At 40.5% G+C, this 17,701-nt stretch overlaps 1 protein-coding gene across 2 annotated transcripts in view; it reads right to left on the minus strand.

The window, feature by feature from the left end:
• SHQ1 (SHQ1, H/ACA ribonucleoprotein assembly factor) overlaps positions 1-17,701 on the minus strand; it is a 107,748-nt gene that overhangs the window by 80,547 nt on the left and 9,500 nt on the right. For both annotated transcript variants that reach the window (XM_003132324.6, XM_021069218.1), the window contains exons 5-6: positions 9,933-10,045; positions 1,922-2,049 (exon numbers count right to left, since the gene is read on the minus strand). In XM_003132324.6, the coding sequence (XP_003132372.3) occupies positions 1,922-2,049; positions 9,933-10,045 (241 nt within the window). The remainder of the gene's footprint in view (positions 1-1,921; positions 2,050-9,932; positions 10,046-17,701) is intronic.

The following is a 17,701-nucleotide window of genomic DNA, read 5'->3' on the forward strand; positions in this document are numbered from 1 at the left end:
AAGGCTCAGATCTTGCTTGCTGTGGCTGTGGCACAGACCATAGGCTATAGCTTCAATTCAGCCCCTAGACTGGGAACTGCCATGTGCCTCAGATGCAGCCCTAAAAAATAAATAAATAAATAAATAAATAAATAAATAAATAAATAAATAAATAAATAAATTGAAGGACAGTTGATTTACAATGCTGTTAGTTCCTGGTATATAGTAAATCAATTCATATACATATGTGTGTATTTTCTTTGTCAGATTCCTTTCCATTATAGGTTATAGCCTAGCTATTTTTAAAGGTGATTCTTGGAATGAATCATCATAATAGCTTAACTGACTATGACTGTGCCTAAAGCACCAGTCTGGATATATACCATGGGTCAGATAAAGATAAAAGATCAGAAAGGCGGTGGTTAAAGGCACAGACTGGCTGAACCTTCTACTAAAATTATACACAGAGAACTAAAAGCATGATGACATAGAAAACAGGACATAGAACAAGCTGCAACTGAGCAAAGGAGAGTAAGTTAAAATTTAAATTAAAGAGGGAGTTCTCCTTGTGGCTCAGTGGTAACAAACACGACTGGTATCTGTGAGGACTCGGATTTGATCTCTCACCCGGCTCAGTGGATTAAGGATCCAGTGTTGCCATGAGCTGTAGTGTAGGTCGCAGGCAAGGCTTAGATCCAGCATTGCTGTGGCCATGGTATAGGCCAGCAGGCTACAGTTCTGATTTGATCCCCTAAACTAGGAACTTCGTAGGCTGGGGGTGCAGCCCTAAAAAGACTAAATAACGAAATAAAGAAATAAAGGTAAGGCTGTCTCTTGATTTTTAGGGCAACTAGCTCACCCTTGTGGACAAAAATCTTAACTGCGCAACCACCGACTCCTTCCCAGACCACTTCAGGAAAATAAGGCACTCAAACTGGAGAAACTGAGTCAGACCCCTCAGAAAGCCTTGATGATTCAAGTTTGAGCAAACTCTCTGAGCAGATCTACATGGCATACACAGTTAACTGTTTAAGTTTTTTATTGTTATTTCCCCAATACAATTTTTTTCTACTGTGCAGCATGGTGACCCATTTAAACATACATGTATACATTCTTTTTTTTTTATTATCATATTCCTCCATAAGTGACTAGATATAGCTCTCAGTGAAACTATTTAAATTGTGTTAGCAAAGCCATATTTAAAAATTCAACTACGTGATTTGAGAAGTCCCTGAAAGACTCTTAAATCAAATACAAAACCAAGGTTTGGTTGAAAAAAGTCATTATTTATAAATGATTTTCTGTTATCCAACAGAGTCAATTCTAAAAAACTACAGTGGCAACGATTCACCCTGGTACAGATCACCTAAGCTCTTAACAAAACCTAACTACAAGAATATTTAACTGCAATATTTACTTATTCTATAAATATTTATTGAGTACATATTACATAACAGACACTACACAAGACTCCAGAAGTAGAGCAAACAGCAGGCTACTGCATTGTTATACAGAAAATCAAAATATTGTGATGCAACAGCTACTTCAGAATGAGTGATCAAAGAAAGCCAGTGCAGAACCCTGAATGCCCACCAGTAGTAAACAGCCCAAATGTCCACCAATCACAACATCAGCACACGAGGCAGGTATTAAAAGCTTCAGGTAGGAGTTCCCTTCGTGTGCAGTGGAAACAAATTTGACTTGTTCGATCCCTAACCTCGATCAGTGGGTTAAGGATACAGCACTGACATATGCTGTGGCTCTGACATAGGCCAGGCCAGCGGCTGCAGCTCCAATTAAACCCCTGGGAATCTCCATATGCCAAGGGTGTGGCCCTAGAAAAGACACACACACACATGAAAAAAATAGTTTCCTCTATGAGGCAATTATATTGTGCTTAGGAAAGACGGTAAACAAATGCACCTAATTTTGAATTTCTTACCTAATGCAGTAAAATCTTCTGGCTCCTGATTCCTTTTTGAAGAGGGCATAATTTTTGAATATAAATCAGTCCACCAAGGAATATACTCCAAAACCTGTTTAACTGCCTCATCTTCAAAAAAGTCAGCTCTGGAGGAAAAAAAGAACAAAAACATATGTATGTATGTATATATATATATAGAAAGGGGCCTGTTACATAGAATTGGGCTGGTTTTCACTTTTTTAAATTTTACCTTAAAATGTATCACAAATGCACTAGAAATAGAGACTAATGCAAAGTACATTTCAAGGCAAGACTGAGCAATGCTATTACTTTCTTTGTGGCTACTAATCATCATAAAATGAAAAATAAGCATTGACCTTAAAGGATATTTGGCTCTTATGATCTCTTTAGGTTGAAGGTACAAAGAAGACCATGCTCTGTACCACAGCCATGTGAGATGAAGCAAATCTGAACACACAATGGACTAAAGCCTAGCACTTGTGCAAAGTTTCCAATCAGCACAGATTTTTTGTAAGGTTACAGTGAAGGAAAGAATCTTTTAACTTCACCAACAAAAAAATAAACACATGAGAAGAATATTTAGAATACTGCATATCCAGAGGTCACATATACACACACACAGACACACACACACATAATTTATTGTTTAGCATGTGCACTCATGTTTCTTACCATGATGCAATCTATTTTACCTATTTAGCTAAGCTAATCTTAATAGGCACTTAATTTAAAACTACTGCAAAAGATAAAAGCAACCTTTGTAGAGAACAGAAAATTAATCCCCCTGCCCTTTTTCTCAGTTTAACTAGAAAGACAATTGCTACATTCAAAATATACTCTTGGAGGACACTCATTCAGGAAATACACTGTCTTGCATTCAAAGCTGGAAATAGGTATCCTTGGGAAAAGGATGACAAAAAGCATAATGCATAGTGGAAAATTCACTTATATCTTTCCATTAATTAGAAACTTAAGGCACTGGCTGTTTTGATAAACTGGATTTTCCAGCTTATAAGTTTTATGACCTTAAACATTTTTCTCTCAAGTAAGATACTAAAATATTTTTTAAATTAGGAAGATCACAGATAACTTATTGAGTTCTCTGGATGTGCCAAGCACTGTACCAAGCGCTTTTGAACTGTTATATCCTTGAACCCTCACACCACCACCACCACCGGCAGGGGGTGCTAATACTCTCCTTTCGCATGGGTGGGGTCAGCATGGGGACCCACTTAAGTCTTAGTCTGGAACCCAACTATTAGCCAATATAAACATTCCATTTTTATGACTGAGGATATAAAATGCGTATTGGACAAAACAACAGTTATTTTGAAATAGTAATTTTCAATAACAATTTCTGTCAAGATCAGGCTGCTGCCCAGGATTCTGGCCACAGCAAATTAACAAACCACAATGCCTTTTGCAGAGACAGGAACACGAGATGTTAACAGGCATGACTTGGCAGGGAATGGCTTCCTCTTGGGACAGGCTGTTCGAGGTGTCCTCGTACAACATATAAACAGAGACCTGTCTAACAGGTAGTCAGACGTGCAAATCTGATGGTAGTCATGAGCATTTAGACAGTTACTAAGGCCAAAGAAGAGGAGAGAATGGCTCAGGGAGAAGTTCCCATTGTGGCTTAGGGGTAACAAACTTGACTAGTATCCATAAGTATTCAAGTTCAACCCCTGGCCTTGCTCTGTAGGTTAAGGGTCCAGCATTGCCATGAGATGTGGTGTAGGTGGCAGATGCAGCTCGGATCTGGCATTGCTGTGGCTGTGGTGTAGGCTGGTAGCTGTAGCTCCAATTCAAACCCTGTCCTGGGAACCTCCACATGCCGCCAGTGTGGCATTAAAAAGACTAAAAAAAAAAAAAAAAAAAGACCAGGGAGATGGCAGAGTGAGAGGAAAGGGCACTGAATGCTGCTGAAGCACTGGGCACATATGTCAAGGGTAGAAGAAAAGCCCATCTGAAAAGATGCTGTTTTCACCCATAGGAGAAAAATAGGAGGGGAAATGCTTTTCTAAAACAGTATCTCTACCACCTTCAAGTCCCTTAACAAAATATTTCAAAATGTTTTAAGTGACTGAGTACAATCTCACTAACACAGTCCCCAACCTACACAGTAATGGTTTATTCTTTACGTTGCCCAAGATCTTAGGTTGAATGTTGTACTTTTAGGAGTAAATACTTTTCAAGTTGTTAAAAGCCATTCAGTCAACGAGCATTCACTGAGTGCCCTCTAAGGGTGGCGTCAGGGAGAAGATGACCAGTAAGACACAAGTCCCGCCCTTCATGACAGCACAAATAACTATGAACCACAGACACAAACACAATGTTATAAAATGAGGTGAAAACAAGATGAGCTATAACACACAAGCACTCTCTATGTTGAGTTGCAAGGGGGGCGCAAAGGCGTGACAACTAAGCCTAGACTTAAAGGGTAAGTCAAAGTTACTGAGGGCAAGTGAGAAAAGAGCTGGCAAAGGGATACCAGGAGTAAAAAGTGTGTGAGGAGGGAGATGGAAACATTCATTACAGCCATGGCAATGGCATAACGTGGACAAGAAGTGGCAAAAGAGATGCTACGAAGGCAGGCAGGACCCAGAGAACTTCCTACATGTGCTCAGGAGTTAGGAGCTTATGCTTTAGGCAAAGGAGAACCCAATAAGAGTTTCAGCGCATTTTCACTTTCAGTACCTAAGACACCATACTGGTGGTTTTACAGCTGATGGATCTGTAGAAATACAGGCTGGAGTGAGAGGTGCCAGCTGGCCAGTTAGGAGACAGCTGCAACAAACCAGACCCAGGCGAGGGCCAGGAAGAGTTGGAGTGAAGGAAAGAGAGAAATGGTACAATTTCAGGACTGAGCGAAAGTATGGGAGGAGAAAGAAGTCAAAGTTTCTCACCTGGGTAACTGGGATGAAAAACAAGGTATCCCACCCAGGAGAAAATTCAGCAAGATTTTACCGGTAAAATGATGAGTTCCATTTTTTTTTTTTTTAATCTTTTGTCTTTTTAGGGCCACACTAGCAGCATATGGAGGTTCCCAGGCTAGGGGTTGAATCGGGGCTATAGCTGCCAGCCAACACTACAGTCACAGCAACACAGGATCAGAGCTGCGTCTGTGACCTACACCACAGCTCATGGCAACACCAGATCCTTAACCCCCTGAGCGAGACCAGGGATCGAACCTGCATCCTCATGGACCCTAGTCAGGTTCATTAACCACTGAGCCACAACTGGAACTCCCCATTTTGAATATGATGAAATAGAGGAGTCAGTGAGAGACCCAGTCCCTCTCTAAACCCTGAACCCAGCTTTTCTTCACAGCACTTATCACAATCAAAATACCGTCCACTTTCCCAGGTAAGTGTAAGCTCGTAAGGGCAGCTACTTTGTACCTGCCACACTCTTCTTGCCATCTGCAACAGTGCCTGGCATGGAAGTCATTCACACAAATATTTGGTGAACAAATAAATGCACACATAAAAAAATGAATAAGTGACGTTTCATTCCAGTGTTTTTTGCTAAGCTTTCGACTGTGGATAAAGACCACCTTGGAAGCAGGTGACCCTCTTTCCAGTCTCATCATTACCATGTGACATTCTGAGATCACCTCAATAAATTGAGAAGCCTCACCAGTCTCCCATCTTAACAAATGTACAGCACTGTACATTACAGTTTTAAATGACATCCCAGATCAAGAGGTACAACCTACTATGTATAAAACAAATAAACTAAAAGGATATATAGTTCAGCACAGAGAATATAGCCAATATTTTAATAGTCGGAGGACCAGATGGGACACTGGGTTTTCCTTCACCTCCTCTTCCTTCCTCCTTCCACTTTCTGCTTTGCAGCTGCTCCACCCCACCTGTAAACCAATGGTGCCCTCTCCTGTCTTTTTTTGGGGGGTTGAGGGGCATACCTGTGGCATATGGAAGTTCCGAGGCTAGGGGTCAAATCAGAGCTACAGCTGCCGGCCTACACCAGATCCTTAAACCACTGAGGGAGGCCAGGGATCAAACCTGCATCCTCATGGATACTAGTTGGATGTGTTTCTGCTGTGCCACAACAGGAACACCTATAGTAACTTTAAATGGAATATAGCCTATAAATGTTTTGAATCACTACGTTGTACACTTAGAACTAACATAATGTTGTAAATCCACTATAGCTCAATACAAATAAATAAATAAAAGAGGGCCTTCTCTCCCCTCAAAAAAGGCACCCTAAATACACACGATCATTTTTGTCCCTATCTCATAGATAATTTTTTGAATGTTAGTTAAATTATTTTACTTTCTCCCAGAGAAGGAAATAAGTGAGATTTTATGAACTGGCTAAAGTAAAAAAATGCCAAAATTAAAAAACATGGGAGTTCCCTTCATGGCTCAGTGGTTAACGAACCCGACTAGGATCCATGAGGATGCAGGTTCGATCCCTGGCCTCGCTCAGGGGGTTAAGGAACTAGTGTTGCCATGAGCTGTGGTGTAGGTCACAGAAGCAGCTCAGATCTGTCATTGCTGTGGCAGTGGTATAAGCTAGAAGCTGCAGCTCCAATTCAACCCCTAGCCTGGGAACCTCCATATGCCACAGGTACAGCCCTAAAAAGACCAAAAAAAGAAAAAAAATAATTTGCCTGGGAAGGAAAAAAAAAAACAAAACCACGTTCAGTAAGAGAAATATGAAAACTTAGCTATAATAAGCAAAAGACAGACTATTTAGGAATGTTTCAAGACACCTTCAAAATATTTTACTGTAACAGTAATATTCAAATGGAATTATAAATGGCAATAAATGGATAATAATTTTAAAGAATAATTGTTTATGGATCACCTACGCACCTAGCATTCTGCCAGGCTGCAAAACATAGGAGGGAAAAAAGTCACACACTGGAACTCAGATTTTACAACAAAGGATTTTTAAAAGCAATAATAATCTACAGTCACATACACGGGCCTTTAAAATGTATAAACTTTGGTACACAGTTATAATTTACCTCACGGTGTTCTCCTTTAAAGTAAAATTAAAATCAGTTTTCCTTAAGCTCCTAAAAAACCTGACAACACAAAGAGGCATCATGACATGTAAAGACAAGTCAAACGACTTGAAAATGTCATATTATATTGATGTCATGTATATTAATATATCACACATGCATATTACACTTATATACATGTGTAATATAATACATACAATGTATTGTCTGCAGGGTAGATAGAATTTAAAGTAAGGAGATCCCTTTGTGGCTCAGCGGTTAATGAATGCGACCAGGAACCACAAAGATAGGGGTTTAATCCCTGGCCTCACTCAGTGGGTTAAGGATCCGGTGTTGACCTGAGCTGTGGTGTAGGTTGCAGATGTGGCTCAGATACCGTGTTGCTTCGGCTGTGGCACACACTGGCAGCTACAGCCTCAATTCAACCCCTGGTTGGGGAACCTCCCTATGCTGCAGGTACAGCCCTAAAAAGCAAAAAAAAAAGAATTTATAAATTAAACCTTTTCTTCCACTGTATTAACCATTAAGAACAACAAAAAATGCACTAAGCTCAAAAAACTTTATTGAGGAGTTCCCGTCGTGGCGCAGTGGTTAACAAATCCGTCTAGGAACCATGAGGTTGCGGGTTCGGTCCCTGCCCTTTCTCAGTGGGTTAACGATCCGGCGTTGCCGTGAGCTGTGGTGTAGGTTGCAGACGCGGCTCGGATCCCGCGTTGCTGTGGCTCTGGCGTAGGCCGGTGGCTGCAGCTCCAATTAGACCCCTAGCCTGGGAACCTCCATATGCCGCGGGAGCGGCCCAAGAAATAGCAACAACAACAACAAAAAAAAAAAAAGACAAAAAAAAAAACTTTATTGATAATTTTAAAGAATTTTATGTGCACTTAATATATTTGGATGAGTCAGTCAGTGAATATAAATAATGGGTAATGCAAAAACTAAAATTAGCCAAAGTCACAAAGAACCTTTACCTCCTAACTCCAGCTTGTCCATGACTAAATTTAAACTGCTCATATAAAAAGAACTCTTTCTTGAGAAATGCAAAGACCATTTCATGCATACTATTAAAGAAAATGTGCTTCTGGATAAAGAAACCAGAAGACGGAGAAAAATACGGGCTGAATATAATATCACTCTGCTAACTATAAATTCTAATTTCCTAATTCTCTCAGGCCATATCGCTATTCTTCAAGTTTTAGAAGAGAAGAGATAGGCAGTTCTGCTAATTAAGCTCCCTCCCCCTCGAAATTTCAGTCTTGTAAAGCTCTATCTGTTTTCATGCTTGCCCTGGAAACTTGCTGACAATGAAATTTCCACTTTAATATTCAGAATGATTTTAAATAGGTTTCTTCAAATTATTCTTCAGTGGACTTTTAAAATCACAATTAGAGAGATAAAGGTAATTAAAGTGGCAGTGTCAATGGAGTTGAATCTCTCAGATGTCCTCCAAAATAAAACACATCCTGCTCTTACCCTGGTTCCCTTAGGATGTTGGAGAGTTCCGCCATTCATGACTACACATCACTCAAAGAATTTGCACATCATAAGATATATTTCTGCCATTCCAATTAGTCTCCCACTGTGTCACAGGAGATATAATGTTAATCATAAGAGCAACAGCAGTTAAACCGAAATCGTGGACATGAAATGGAAATACAATATGACAAATGGAAAGATTCTCTTCAAGTTCTGGTTGAGTCACTTAGTGGTGTGACCTTGGGCAAGTCCCTTAACCTCCTTTCCTCAGCTGTTGTGAAAACTGAATTAAATGATCACACGAGAGCACCTGAGAAGCTGAAAAGCACTATACAAATATAAGGGAATACGATGATTATAGCTGCATATGTAACAATTTAGAAACTGCTGATCCAGAGCTTGGGAAGAATAATAATTAAGGTCTATATCCAAACTCGACTCACATCCTAGGAAAGCCAAATACCCACAGAGGCCTGGGAACAATCACTTCCTTGGAAGAAGCGCTGCTATCGTGGCCAACAAGAGATAAGACCATCTCTCCGCAAGTGCTTGTTGACTTACCCATTAATTAGATCCATTTCTTAGACAAATATAAGCCTGATAGAGACACATGAGGCCCAAAGACACAATCAATGCAGATGGAATATATAGCAAAACGTAAAATTAGATCTCATTTACACTCTATCCCAATAAACAATTATTTGTTAATCTCAATTACAGATGCTATTAGATGAAAGTGCTGGGAAAACCCTGAATCAGCCAAGAAAGGGGGTACGAGGATGTTCAGATTCTTAAAGAAATTAAAACATGTTTTCATTTATATACACCATTAATCACAACAAAGAGTCTTCAGAAGAGAATGCTATATATCCTCATGAATCACTGTTCTTCTACTACTCAGCTATTAAAAGGAAAGAAACAGTGGCACTTGCAACAACACAGATGGACCTAGAAATTTTCATGCTAAGTGAAGTCAGTCAGACAGTGAGACACCAACATCATATGCTACCAATGATATGTGGAATCTGAAAAAAGGACACAATGAACTTCTTTACAGAACAGATACTGACTCACAGACTTCAAAAAACTTATGGTTTCCAAATGAGACAGGTTGGGTCGGGGGCGGGGTGGGGGAGGACAGGGGGTTTGGGATGAAAATGCTATAAAATTGGGTTGTGATGATGGCTATACAACTATAAATGAAATTGAGTAATTTTAAAATTCGTTGAGTAATTTTAAAAAAGCAAAAAAAAAAATGAATGCACTATTCTGTTTTTAAGACTGGTGAGAAAAAACTCAAAGAAGTACACTAAAAGGCTTCTCGGTGTTAGAATGAGATACTAAGAAACAGCATCTTACAGAGATCAAGAGGTATAACAGGTGTAAGTTAATTCAAATGTCAAGGTTTTGGGCCATCACTAATTTCAAGAATCCAAAAAGCACACGCCTAACATAAAAAGATGCCCGAAAAATTTTTAAATACTAAATGTCAAAGGCATTATTTAACTCTCAAGAAAACTCAATACTCACAGATAATGATCAGGATCAAACTTGGCCAGCTCAGCAGCAAGGCGTTTCTGCCTTCGTTCAGCTGCAGGAGTGAAATCTGGATCCTTAATATCGATAACCTCACTCAATTCATCCTAAGAACACCCAAGAAAGAAAGAATAATTGCTATCTCCTATTTTAGCCATGAAAAATCTAATTTCATACAAAATGCCAAAACACGGGAAGAATCTAACTGATCAGCGAGCCATGATACCACCTGTGGCATTTAGATTCCAATCCAGCAAATGTATGTTACAACTACTACTTGCCAGGCCCTTTTAGAAGCTTTCGCATATTTCATTTAAGCCTTACAACAACAAACTATTAAAGATTAACATGAAACACAGAATAGGATAAACCCCTGCAGGTGAACAGGAACATTTAATTCTCCATTCATTCCCCAAGTACTCCTGGAGGTTTGAAAGTTATGAAAGGTAAATTGAAATAAATTGCTAGACCCAAGATGGAGCTGCTTCTGCCTTGGGCAGGGGGACGTCAGCAAACCAAAACTTAGATCTAACTTTCAAGTCTCTGAAAATACAACTCTTGAACAGCCATACAGTATATCCTCCAAGGAAAAGCCAACTCTGGGCTCTATTTATTTCCTTGTTCCTTCTCACCCCTAACAACAATTTTTAAGGACAATTTTGATGTATATGACTTTCTATTTGAAAATTTAAAAATCTAATCCTAAGTAATACTCAACTTTACTATAATCATCTTCACCTAGATATACACATACTGATACATAGCATGTTTCCTAAAAACAACTCCACAGAAAACAGGTATATCAGTAAAACTGCCTAGGACATCATACGGTCTTTTTTCTTGTGATCAGAATCATGAAGGAAAGCAAGTTTTACAGGGCAAAATATTCCTGAAGCCCTATCTTTTTTCTTTCTTCAACATACCCCTTCCTACTACCAACCCCAAGAGAGAGGTAAGCAAACTGCAAACAGCTTGAAGAATATTAGCTGAAATGAAATCAAGGGAAATAACCTGGTAGAGCATCGTGGAGGCAAACTATTAAAACACGACTTGTAAACCCAACAGTTGATTAGTGCCTAACACCTGGTTTACAGTCAACAGCTATAGTCCAGCAAAATCACTACAATGAAATGAGCTATATGGACTCAGCCAGGGAGAGACTAGAAAACAAAGCCTCCCAACACCATCAAAATTTCCACATTTAAAAAAGTTGGGAAAACAAAAAACAAAAAACCTCTCATCCCTAACACAATTCATATAGCTCAGGTTAACTTCAAATTTAATCTAAGCATGTTCGTATAATGAAAAGCCCAGAGAACTTAATTCCTTAAAGTACAAACACTCTGGGCAAAAACCAGATCAATGGCTGTTTCCAAACTTGGAAAAATTTGCATTCCCAAAGTTCTTTTACAACTTACTTCGGGGAGACTCAGAATGCTTTTCCCTATAGACATGCTATTATATATAATAGATTCTTGGGGCAGCCCACAAGTTCATTCAATTCAAAATAAACTAGAAGTAGAGCACTCACAACACAAAGAGTTTACAAGTGTGCAGCAATGCTTCATCAGGAAAATGCATTCAGAGTTCTAGCGTATTCCATGCAAAACACCTCTTCCCCGCAATGCAGCTGACTCTCCTCACTTCTCTGCCTCCCCACCTACCTGAAGTCAGCTCCTAGGCCACACAGCTTGGAGTGGCAGCGATGTGGGCCCTGAAGGAGGGGAGAATGGTGCAGTGTCCACAAGACCCACCTCAGCCAGATAAGTGCTCAGAGCCACTTCCTGCTCATGGATCCCATGGACCCCTCCCCAGCACCCTCCAATCCCCTGATTTCTTCCCTCCTTCTAGCCCCAAGGAGTTCCCTGCCCCAACCTTCCCAAACACACACACACACACACATTTCAGAAAACAGCCTCATGAAGCAGAAAAGATGTGACTCTGGAGTTAGAAAAACCTGAACTTGAAACCCAGCTGCAGTATAACTGTACAACCTCACTGTGAACAGTTAGACAGACCTCTGTCACAGGGTGGGCACTGGTTGCCTCTCGTCACTGTAACAAACTACCACTAACATGATGGCTTGAACACAAGCGAACTCTCTCATGGTTCTAGAGGTCAGAAATCCAAAGTCAGTCTCACTGGGCTAAAATGAAGGTGAAGGCTACTCTGGGTCCTTTCTGGAGGTTCTGGGACGCAATCTATTTCTTTGCCTTTTCCACCTTAGAGGCTGATTCCCCTCATTCCTGGGCTGGGAGCCCCTCACCACAAAGATCCCTCTCCCTCGGCTTCGCTTCTCACTTGCTCTCTACTTAGGTCTTGTAAGGACCCTGTGCTTAAATAGGGCCCACGTGGATAATCCACGCTCATCTCCCCATCACGAGATCCTCAACTTAATCACGTGTGCCTGGTCCTTTCTGTCATGTAACATAACATATTCAATATTCTGGGAATTAGCACATGGACATCTGGGCAGGGACGGGGGGAGGGAGCATCATTCTGCCACAAGGATTAAATGCAGTAGTACAAGTAAGGCATAAATACAGGGCACGATCATTCAATAACATTGGTTTCTTTCCCGGTTTCTTTCCCTCCGACTCCCTGCTCCATTGCTGTTCCCCGCTGCTCAGGGGCTGACTTCCTACCCAGAGCACACACCCTCCCTCCTCTTCAGCTTCCTTGTTTTCAAGTAGCAATAAAAAGTTTAAAAAAAATTAAATTTTAAAAGGGATTAAAATGTCCTGCTTCATTACTTCATCTGAACCAGACATGAGGTATAATTGTGCAGACTCACGTTTAATGGGATAAGTGGACTAAAGAAACCTCGGACATTTCAAAGCACTAACTGCATAGAGAATAAACCTAGACTCCGATCACAACTCAAAGTTCTGCAGAATCCAGCCCCTGTCTTGAACTTCAACCTCATCTCCTACCTTCCCCTTCTGGCTCAAATATGCCCAAGTCACAAATCAAACTTCTTGCCATTTCTGGAACTCTGAGTCTCTGTGTTTTCAGTATCCTCCTCATCATTCAGGACTCAGTGCAAATGTCACCTCCTCAAGAGGCCTCCTAGCCAAGGTAGCACACTTCCCAATTCTCACATCACCCACTTCTTCACTTGTCACCACCTGAAATTACCTTGTGGATTTGAGCTCTACCCAGTTACTGCACCCCCCCCCCCACTAGAACATTCCATGAGGCCAGAGGTCTGGTATTTTTTTGCACTGTATCCCAGCACAGTGCCTAAGGTTCAGTTTCAAATCATTCATTCAGCAAACGGTGTGAGGCCTGCTCTGAGCAACATGCTGCTCTGGTGCTGGAGACCTGGAAATAAACACATAGACAAGGCCTCTCTCCTGTGGGGCCAACAGTAAGAACCAGCCTCCACCCTCTCTCCCTCCACCCCCAGCCTCCAGACTCACACACAGCTACGCAGTGCCAGGCCCAAGAATGCAAACATTTGCAGGAGTGCAAGCCCCACTCAGGCCTGTCCTTTACACAACCATCCACAGTGGCCCTGTGCACACTGGACACGCAAGAGAAACTGGAACAAACTAAAAAGTGAAGGTAGTTTGGGGTAGTGATAGCTATTTAAGGCATCAGTCAACCAAAGGGACAGGAGAAAAGAGGATGAGAAATGGCACATGACAGCAGGGCTTTTTTGTTGATGTTTTTAAAGCACTGTTATGGTCACTACCAGGAGAGTTATTTAAAGATGGGTGGGGCCCAGAGAAGCTCATGCAGGATCTAAATCATGCTAATATAAGTTTCGTCAGAGCTAAAGCAGAGACCCTCCAAAGAACAAGTCAAAAACTGTGTGCCCATTGGGCCAGTAGGGCTTCTGGAAGCAACGGCCTCGGGTTACTAGCAGAGCTGAGGGAAGGAAAGAGCCAGCAAGCCAGCATCCTGTGGTTGCTGGCAGCAGTGGTCCTGGGAGCCTGCTGGGTTGGTGCCCACAGACTTGAGGAGTGTTGCTGCTGGCAGCCACGGCCGCCAGGAGTCTGTTGTGAAGCTCTGACTTGAGGAAGCCAGGGCAGTTTTCCAAAGGCGCTCCGTGGCTGGCAGTGATTTCAGAAAGGAAAGAAAGAGTGTGAGTGTGTGTGTGTGGGTATGTGCACATGCACATGCATGCATGCATGTGTGGGAGGAGAGTAGTGACAGAGAATGTTTCAGCAAAAATATTTTTACCTCCTTCCTAGTATCAGGATAAAATATAGACGTTCACAAGCAAACTCTGTGTAAGTGGCTGGAGGGAAAATAATATGAAAGACTATACCCCTCCCCACAAAAAAGGATTAAATTATTCAATTAAGAGAAGATACCTGGGTATTGGAATTATGGATGCTTTACTTTGTTATACTGTATTTTCATAATGAATATCTATTGCTTTCTTTTCTTTTCTTTTTTTCTTTTTAGGACCGTACTAATGGCATAAGGAAGTTCCTAGGCTAGGGGTCGAATCAGAGCTGTAGCTGCCGGCCTACACCACAGCCACAGTAATGTGGGATCTGAGATGCGTCTGCGAGCTACACCACAGGTCACAGCAACACTAGATCATTAACCCACTGAGTGAGGGCAGGGATCAAACCTGCATCCTCATGGATACTAGTCGGGTTTGTTACCACTGAGCCACAACAGAAACTCCTCTATTGCTATTATCATTAGAGAAATATGAAGCTGTATTTCATTTAATAGGGGGGAAAAGGAGATTGTAAAAATACTAGTAAAATATGAGTAGTCAACAAAACTTTATGGATATTTTCTCATCCAAAGGCAGAACTAGAGGAACTATAAACTTGTGAGAAAACATTTTATCAGCATTTGAGAAAATGATGGTTTTTTAAAAACATTATTTTAAAACAGAAGAGCTGATCTCAAAGCTCTTTTGTTTATGCAGTAATGGTCTTGGTGCCCTCCAGCTGGATTACTAGGAAAAAAAGGTCTCACATGTTACTCTTAAATGATCACTCAGTTTTTAACCACGTGATAGACAGGTATAAATGCAAGAGAACTCTGCAAGTAATACCAATTAGGTAAGATTTTTGTGGCATCATCTCAAGAAATACATCTCCCTTAATACCCCAAAGGGAGTGTCCCTTAATCACTGTTCACATATGGTTTTTGAAAGTTCTAATATTTCCTGAAAATCATGAATGATTTGAAAGATACCACAGACCTTATACTCAATTCATGTGAATAAACACAATATTCTTTAAGGACTATATATTGGTGTGTCCACTGATAAAATGCACATACGTGAAAGTGGCGAGGCCACGATGGAGTCATGATGTAAAGCCAATATACACAAGAGCCCAGCCTGGTGCCGCTCAAGGACACACTCAGCAGCTGTCAGCTGTCACTGCAGTCAGTGGAGGTCCACCTGTGTTACCCGGGTTGCCTGGACAGAGGTGAGCTTCAGGATTCAGACTTTGAAGAGTTCAGAAAAGTAATGTAGTGCACGCACATACCATGTTTTATTTAACCCCCTCCTGAAGTGTGGTGGCAGCACCTTGTATTCAAATTCATTACTACTTCTTTAGCAAAGTCTTTCAATATGCACACTGGGTAAGATTTAAAAAAAAAAAAAAATTGCCATTGAAAGATTCACATCAGTTCAGATCAGGTTTTGCCATCAAACTCAATATAAAAAACTTTTAGGAGTTCCAGCTGAGGTGCAGTGAGTTAAGAATCCCACTGCAGTGGCTCAGATCACTAAGGAAGTGCGGGATCAATCCCTGGGTGCAGCAAGCTAAAGGATTTGGAGATGCCACAGCTGCAGCATAGGTTACAGCTGCAGTTCAGATTCAATTCCTGGCACAGGAACTTCTATATGCCACAGGTAGAGCCATGAAAAACAAACAAAGAAAAAACTTTTAGTTTCAGAATTTTTTATGACCCCTGTACTGTACATGTAGGATTATAACCCTAAACTGTTAACAGAATTACCATTTACAATAGTCTTTAGAATTTTCTCAAATGCACCTTGGTTTTTCCCTACATTGGGGAAAAAAGGTATTCAATTTAGAACAGCAGTGTTTATTCAATGGAAATTTAGAGGCCAGTTTAAAAATTTTAGACAATCAAGCTAACTGTTTATGAAGATTAAACATTAAATTCAGTGGTTCATTCCTCAAGGAGGAATAGAAAGTGTAGTCAGAAAAAGACACACAAGGGCTCCAAAAATGCCAGTATGGTTTTATTTTTTAAGCTGGGTGACAAGGATCTAGAGATTTGGTGCATTACTTAAGACATTCAAAAAGATTAAAAGAACAGTTTTTCTTAAACCAATCTAAGTTACTTACTTAGTGAACATTTTCAACAGACAAGAAGAATATATGACCTCACAATCACTGGCCTAGGCTCATAACATGGCATCTATGCATCTTCTCAGCAACGTGGCAGAAGCCCCTTGAAAGGAACTTCCCTCAACAGCAGCAACAATTAAGAAACCAAGTTCCAGAGTTCCTGTCATGGCTCAGTAGAAACAAATCTGACTAGCATCCACGAGGATGCAGGCTCTATCCCTGGCCTTGCTTAGTGGGTTAAGGGTCCAGCATTGCTGTTTGCTATGGTGTAGGTCACAGACATGGCTCGGATCTAGCATTGCTGTGGCTGTGGTGTAGGCTGATGGCTACAGTTCTGATTCGACCCCTAGCCTGGGAACCTCCATATGCTGTGGGTGCAGCCCTAAAAAGACCAAAAAAAGAAAAAAAAGAAGAAAAAGAAGCCAAATTCCCTGACCTTAAGAAGCACTTTCAATCTAAACATACTATCTGTCTTTAGACTGTGTGACTTTTCTTTTTCATTTATAGCTTTAGACGGACAAGCCCCAAATAGACTGACCACAAACCAGCTCTTTGTTAAACAACTGAGGTCCATTTGCTGTAGTTTCTGCTGTAGACAAAATTTGACTCTATTCTTATGACCACAGAGATAACCAGGGAATGTGATTAGGGAGAAAGACTATGTAGAAACCATAAATCAGCAGAAAAGCACATAGGTTTATGAAGGAAGTATTTTATTGGCATTATTCGCTCTTAAGTAAATCCCAATTTTGTTTCCTTTAAGAAGTCTTGAGAGCATTTTATATTTCCCAAGGGCAGAGGTCTTTCAAGCATTCTATTCTTTTTTTTTTTCCAAAGACTTTCCACAATGTAGCATCTCCTTAAATTTTCTAAATGGCCTGATATAGTTAGTGAGAAAATTTATCATTATTTTACAAAAAGGAGACAAAGCTTAATTTGTGGTCAAATAACTGGTCTGCATCCCAAATCTAAATAGAGGTAGAGGTGGAACCAAAACATAGGTCCTTTACCTTCCCTTAGCAGACTCAAACATTTCTTACTATAATAAACCAAATGCTAAGTAGGTCAGATAGGGATGAATTTTTTAAAAAAAGAAAAGAAACCACTGTTCATCAATGTTTCTTCCATCTAAAAAAAATTAAGACACTAATTACACTGTTTTCTATAAAACAATGTTAAGCACAAAATAATCCAAAATCTCCATTTCATTCATGAGGTAGGATTTCCTACACTATTTGAGGAAGAGAAAGAGTGGTATCTTTCCTTTTTGGCCTAAAAATGATCAGATTTTAACAAGAGATGACATAAAACCCCCAACAAGAGTCAACAGACAAAAGTGCCTACTGTACGCCAAGAACAAAACAATTTGACCAAAAGACACAAACTCATTCTCACCAAGAATACTATGTCTCATTTACATATAGAACAAGAGAAGAGTTCCCTGGTAGCACCTGATAT

Source organism: Sus scrofa, chromosome 13, assembly GCF_000003025.6.
Source record: "Sus scrofa isolate TJ Tabasco breed Duroc chromosome 13, Sscrofa11.1, whole genome shotgun sequence".
In the NCBI taxonomy this organism is placed as follows: domain Eukaryota; kingdom Metazoa; phylum Chordata; class Mammalia; order Artiodactyla; family Suidae; genus Sus; species Sus scrofa.